The sequence below is a fragment of the Nicotiana tabacum genome, chromosome 11, assembly GCF_000715075.1.
Source record: "Nicotiana tabacum cultivar K326 chromosome 11, ASM71507v2, whole genome shotgun sequence".
Lineage (NCBI taxonomy): Eukaryota > Viridiplantae > Streptophyta > Magnoliopsida > Solanales > Solanaceae > Nicotiana > Nicotiana tabacum.
This window is the reverse complement of record NC_134090.1, coordinates 17020172-17027467: the sequence shown is the minus strand read 5'-3', so window position 1 is coordinate 17027467 and position 7296 is coordinate 17020172. Positions and strand designations below refer to the sequence as shown.

Sequence of the window (7296 nt, the reverse complement as noted above, 5' to 3'; positions counted from 1 at the left end):
ACTCCCTATGTAGGTCGTGAAAAATATGAAGATAGAATGTTTAAGTTAGAAATTCGATTATTCAAGTGAATTATGGTTTTTAATTCATTTTTTCCACCCTCATGTTTCAAAAGCTCAATAAAAAAATTCAAAATTAATAATCAACCCGCCTTCTCGCTGGACCAATAGAAAATGGGAATGTTAGGACTCAGCACAGCAGTCTCACACTCCTCTTCACTGTGTAGGGTTTATCACTCTCAAACCCCTCGATTCTTTCTTCCTTCCTAGAAAAAACCCAGGTAAATTTTGCTCTACAATCTTTTTTTTTGGGCTGATGTAACTTTAAACTGCTTAGTTAAACAATTTTAGCTTTATGGAATTGTGGAAAATCTGAATGTGGAAATGGGGTTATAGTCCTTCTTTTTTCTTTTTTCTTTTTGCTCATTTTGATTAGTTTCCTGAGTATTAGAACTCAAAAGATACAGGAATAGGAGAATAACAGAAAGATTTTTTGGTGGGGTTTTAGCTTCTTAATGATTTTGTGATAATCTTGGTAGTTCAATTTTGAATTTCACTTCCATCTCAAAAAAAAATTATTTGTTTTTCACTTCCAATTTCTCATATTGTATTTTGAGGTTTCATTACCTGTTCTTATTGGCAGTATTTTTGTACTTATGTATTGCTGGAGATGAAGGGGAAAAACCTGAATTTACAGATGGAAAGAAAGTTTTGATTTTTTTGTCTTTTGTACTTTTAAACTCTACTTAGTAGGCGTTTGGACATGATTTAGTTGAGATTTGAAAAAATTAGTATTTGTAGCTGAAATTGAATAAGAGTATTTGTAAGTTTAGCGTTTCTGAATAGTCCTTAGAATTAAGTGCTTCTGTAATATGTTACATGTAATGTAGCCTCTGTATGTAATTTGTTGGAATCCATTTTTCTTCTTTTTCTTTCTATTTCCCTCATTTTGTTAATATTTATTAAAAGAAAAAGAAAAAGAAATTCCCTTATTTGTTAATTCAGCTCTGGAGTTTCATAATTTGATGTCGAGGCTTAACATTGTCTGTTGTTCAGCATTTCAGCTTTACATGAGTAGCTGAAAGTTAAATATGCAGACAATTAAGTGTGGTTGGGTTGGACAAACATTTGCACTTGCTTCTTACAATGACTCTGGCGGCCGGAAGACTAGGATTAGGCGTTCGAAAGAGGAGAGGAGGTCTATGGTGGAAACTTTTATAAAGAAGTAAGTGGCCTTTTCATTACTTCTATAAACCATGCGATTCCGATAATTTCTGCCAAGTCAAGTTGATTTGGACCGATATGTTCAGGGTTTAGAATGACACTTGTGTTTCACAGTTCTAGTAGTTCAAAACCTATTCCTCTTTCAAATTCTTCAGATGCTTTAGTCTAGCTAATGAATCACCTCTTATTATCTGTGTGTGAACTTGTCCAAAAGCAGGTTTTTGAATGATATTTTCCTTAAGAGTATCCGATACATATTTGATTTTTGACCTAGAGATTATGTTATAGTATTATCGAATTTGACAGATTAAGACTTCCGCGGACCCTAGTTCTAGGTGTCCTCAATGGCTTCTGGCAAGTGGGCAGAGATGGAAATTCACAACTGGTTGACATTGCCCCTTGTCATTATATTTAGTTGATGTTGTCTGCATATGATGGGTCATAGTGATAAAAAAGTCTTTGGATGCTAAGGTGAATGTAGACATTACCCAATGACAAGTACTTGGACCCTGGTTAAGCAATTTGGTCTATGCTTGCTGATTTCACATAACAATTAAGTTTATTGATATGTTAGATAGCTATAGATGAGAAAGGGAACAAGTTGAAATGTAAGACATGTGCTCCGTCCATTGTTTCTTTGCAAGTAAATAAGGTTCCATTGAACTAAAAGTGTCTTTTCTCGTTTATGGGAAGTGTACAGAACAGGCTGCAAAAACATGTTGCTTTCTACCACGAATTCCAATTTTTTTTATAGATGTAGAAATCCTATGTGTGTTTAGAAATATGTAGAAAAACAACAAGATGTTAGACATTTGGGAGAATGGTAACCCCTTTCCATCAAAACTCAAAAGCTCTTCTATTTCTAACCTTACAAATTGTCCGGATCTTGGCATGTAAAATCCTATTTGTTTAGTAGGATGTAGAATCATTTGTCATAGTTCTCCTATTCAGCTTCACAATATGTTTAAAACATCGGTTGGCATCATCCCCTCATTGCTCTCATATTCAGCATCAAACTTCAAAGTTGTATAGCAGTGTTGCAATGTAATATCCTCTCATTTTATGTGGTGCAGTTGATTTTTAATATGAAAATTTTTTAATTTTCAAATTAAGGGGTATTAGCTCATATTTTGAAAATAAAACTCGAATAGTCAAGAGTAAAAAATTCTATCTACTAAAAGTGTTAGATTTTCTAAATATTTAATTATCATTTTGAATAAGTCACGGCTAAAGGATACAGTTAATCTCCAATTTCAAATTGTATCAACTACAAAAAGGTAATCATGTCACCAACTTTGAGCCTGATAGGGCACTTTAGGGTGCCAGAACACTTAATAATAGGATAAATGTTTATGATCGGTTTCTCATAGGTTGTTATTTGGGTCATCGATAACTAGGTGAACATCTTTAGAAGGTGCTAGGGAAGTAAAATTTTCAATCTTCTTTGAGCACCAAATCTTACTTAACAGCAGTTGGATCGATGGAATGGCATCTTATCTGCACTTGCCTTTATTGATTGCAGATATCAGACGTCAAACAATGGGAATTTTCCGTCACTTAATCTGACGCACAAGGAAGTTGGTGGCTCTTTCTACACAGTACGAGAAATAGTTCGTGAGATAATTCAGGAAAATAAAGTTCTAGGTCCAGCTAAGTTGCCTCCCGGAGAGCAAAATGATATCCAGTTTGCAGAACAATATCCACTAGGATCCATATCAACTGAACCACAAAGTTTGTCTTTATCCGAGGAGAGCTATGTTATGTCAACTTTTGCACCCATTCATTACATGGGTAAAAGTGAAGCTGATTTTGGCATGAACACACAGCTTGATGTAGCTGAAGCGAAGGTTGCAAATGATGGACCACAAACCAGCACAAGTGACTTCAATGAAAGAATTGAACAATCTGATGAATCGCACATATTTGATTCTCAATCTGATCCTCAAATAAACAAGGATGAGTTTTCATACTCTAGTGGGATCAATGGATTTGACCAGGAGCTGCGCAATGAACTGATGGTTGGTGATTATGAGACAACCGAAGAAAATGAAACTTCTGGTAAAGCTGACTTACTCGACAACCTCTCTGTCAATCATCAAAATACCAAATCACAAGTTTTAGATTCTTTTGAGATCATCTCTGACCCTGTGAATGAGAGTCTTAGCAGTGAGGTCGATGCGTGCCATCCTACAGTTAAAAAGGATGAAACATATGAAGAACCAATATTTACAGAGTCAGTGGTAAGAGAGAGTTTGTATGTTGAAAGTGGAACGAATGAACTGGAAGCATCAAAATCTAAACCTCTTGAAACAACAGAACTACTAGTGGAGCAGTTTCCCCTGCGGCCCATTTCTAAGAAACTAGATGACTTGGATTCAGGATTAAATGAAACAACCAATGTGGAAAAAACGTCCACAGAAACAGAAATTGAACAGGACATAATAACCTCTTCAGAAAAAGATGCTCAATTGATAAGTGAGCCAGTTGACGTCATGACAGCTGATCCAACATCAGAAAAGGCCAGTAAACTGTCGGACGAGAAAGCAGAGCTGAAAGCTAGGGATGCATCATTGGAAATTTCAAGTGCCTCCGAAGAAAGACCAGCCGTTGCCACGGATGTTATAGTTAAGGCGTCATCAACAGTAAATGGGGTAAGCTTTTGTTAAGCGGTAAACTTTAACAATGCTGATGTAGGTAGAGTGTCAAAGTTCCTGCATTTGCTTTCTTATTTATAAAAATTAATCTCTCGGTTTGAAGGTTTATTTCCACTGGTGCTTGTCTTAAACTCTTAAAGCACTCATCATTGGTTTGGGGTGTACACATGACAAATATATGGGAAATAGAGTTCATGACTTCAACCACAACCTGAAGTCTGCAAATTCATCTCGTCGGACATGCCCTAATGATGAGGGATGTGTATATTTCTTCTTTGGCATCTATCGTTGTTAGTATTGTAATGGCTAGTATTAAGTTTTAATTGGGAAAAAAAGAAGGAAATTTGAAGTTTTTATGGAAGAAGTAAGGGTAGGGCATGTGATTTCGCGAATGTGCTATAGAGGTTCTTAATTAAGGCTATTCCAACAAAGTGGAGTGTATCTAACCCCTTATTGCTCTAGGTAGGGTAACTATTAAGTAATATTATTGTTGTGTTTCCTTTCTCTTTTGGTCGGGGGTGGGGTTGGTTTGAGATCCTGGGCTTACATTGTTTCTTGGTAGTGAATGGGATAGATGCCTAACAACTATATGTTGGTTTGAATGCGGATAATGGAATCAGACAACGCTGCGGTATAGTATGCTAGTAGATTCAAAAGCAAATATTATCTTTAGATGGGTAGTTTTACCTTTTCCCAAGTTCACTTAGTCACTTCATGCTATTACGGCCTCGACTTTTATGATTTTAATAAGGTTTAGAAGGTTGAGATGTTCCAACTTTTTATGGTTTCTTTGATTTTGATAAAAGAATATTTTCCTTCAGTGGCTGAGCGAATTTTCTAGAAGCAAGCTAGTTCACGTTTGGAGAAGAAAGCATGATTTTATCTATTTTGCATTAATTTTGAAACACATGTATACACAATTTCATCTCATTGTCATGCATGATGTCTAATTAAATGTTTGTTTAGAATTTACAGATTTGCATAAACACTTGCATAGCATTAGACTTTTACTATTCTACCATGATCATAATGATGAAATTCAGGTATTAAGGTTGTCATATTTTGTATTCTGCAGCTAACTTTAACTAACCAGCGTAACTTGTTGCTGTATTAAGAAAAAGGTCCAATTAATGATATACGCAAAATGGTTTGTTACTCTCATCTACTTCTGGACCATGATCGCCTACTGTAGAACTTTTCTCTATTTGTTGTTAACATGTTATGTTCCATTTTTTCAAACTTTTGCAGACTGTCAAGGCGTCTAGTCCTATGCTTAATGAGACTTTTTACAGCAGTAGTAACAATGGCACTTCTAAGAAATCGGCTGCTGACGAGTTGATTGAGGCTAAAGGTAAAGCCAGCGTTCAACATGATAGCAGCCAGCAGAAAGTAGGCAGTCCTCCACTAGACAGGATTCATCTGTGAGTACCTTAAGAAAGCTCTTGGACGAGCTAAACGCTGTTCCATTCTATTTTCTTCCTAGTTCTAGTGTCAACAAGTTCATCATTCCTGCAATACAATTCCCACTAATTTACTTTTTGCTCGTTCATTTCTCTAGTGAAACATGGAAAGGCGCTTCAGCAAAATCCAAGGAACATGAAACAAATCCACTCCTGGCATTATTGAAGGCATGTATCACGGCTTTTGTGAAATTTTGGACCGAAGAATAGCTTCTTTACCTTTTCTTTTAGTACTTTGAGAGTGGCTATAGATCCTGCTAGCAGTTGCTGCAGTGATTTTCGGTTCATGGGAGAGTGACTTTCTCGAATTATATAATCTCTGAACTGAAATAGAAGTTAACATACTCTACAACAAAGATCTCTCAGACCAAAATCTCAAGGTTTTCTGCCGGTCAGGATAATATCTTGTATATTAGGAACTTGTGCTAGTTGTGATGCAGGGCATGTGCCTGATTAGTTTTAGCAAGTATTTTTAGATCAATTCATCACATGAATGATGAACATGTCAAGTCTGAATTCCAGAAATAAATAGATTAAGTCCATGTCAAGAGAGTAGTTTAGCTTTGCAGTCCCCAACTATAAGCATGTATGATGTATGTCTGAAGTTTTGAATATCTAATATCTGAAGTTTCAAACGTAAAAGGACAGCTCGGTGCACTAAGCTCCTGCTATGCGCGGGGTTCAGGGAAGGGTCGGACCGTCCACAAGGGTCTATTGTATGCAGCCTAACCTTGCGCTTTTGTAAGAGGTTGTTTACACTGCTCGAACCCATGACCTCCTGGTGACATGACAATAACTTTACCAGTTGCGTCAAGGCTCTCCTTCGAACATGCTTGTCCGAAACTGAGAGTAGTTTATATAGCCACTTTGTTAGTTTTCATCCCTGCTAATGTTTTCGAGCTTTTCCAATAACACCGACTTGATTTAAACTCAATTTTCAGATTCGGAATTCAAGACTCACTTCTTCAAACTTGCAGCAATAGTGAATATTTGCAAAGTTTAATTTGTTCTAGTTAGAATATTTCAGTACTATTATGATGATTTTACTGTACAACCAACAGGTCACTACCATGTGCAATGAGACATAACAGGTGAAGAACATAATGAAAATTACTTGTTCATTATAGCAAAGTACACAGCCCATGCTACATAAAATAAAAATAGCTGGACACACTACTCCTATATCTTTTTGATGAATTATAACAGTGTCCCACATGTTAAATGCTTGCTTAATAACTGGAAAAGTATAGCAAATGAAACCATAAAAGAAATGATCCCAAAATCAGTTAACATATTGATGGGAAAAAGATTAAGATGGTCAAATCCTCCTTTATACTTTCTTTTTATTCGATGTCCGGTATTTACTTTAGAGTCCAAATAATCTGGATTCGTGACGAGACGTCCCACGTTGGGGGTAAAGTGCTACGTACTAGAAGCGACTTCATCAGCTTGAACCTAAACCTCTGGTTTAGGATGGAGAAGTACTAACCGCTTCACTTTTATACTTGGTCTCTTTTGGCGACATGACAGCCAAAAACAATAACCTTAAATAATATTTTTAAGATCATTGTGTTGAACTCTAGTGTCTTTTTTCTGGTTTCTTGTGCTGATAGCCAAAATATTTTAAAGAGAGAAGGCTAATTAAAAAGATTGGATTCTTAAGAAAACTTTGATAACAAGGAATTAATTAAAGTGGTAGTTAAACAAGTTAACATTAGAATATTATTGATATTTTCTTGATAGCCCAACCTATAGAGCTTAGTTTACTGTTACCAAGGAGATAAAATGCCCACAATCATTGGGACATAGATTAAGGCATAATAGATACTACTAGTATTTTGAGTTTGCATGAAATTCATAAAACAAAATAAAAAATAGAAACACATTAATTAATTGTCTTTCAATAGCATTAAGAGTGGAACCCCACATAAAAATGTGTTGGTTGTCTTTGATTCCATAAG

General features: G+C 35.8%; 1 protein-coding gene across 1 annotated transcript; it reads left to right on the top strand.

The window, feature by feature from the left end:
• Positions 1-141: 141 nt before the first annotated feature.
• LOC107812931 (uncharacterized) lies at positions 142-5900 on the top strand. Its single transcript, XM_016638121.2, has 5 exons — positions 142-278; positions 1054-1222; positions 2744-3872; positions 5124-5296; positions 5434-5900. Exons 2-5 carry the CDS (start codon positions 1089-1091, stop codon positions 5543-5545), a joined length of 1548 nt encoding a protein of 515 aa, XP_016493607.1. The 5' UTR covers positions 142-278; positions 1054-1088; the 3' UTR covers positions 5546-5900.
• Positions 5901-7296: the final 1396 nt, after the last annotated feature.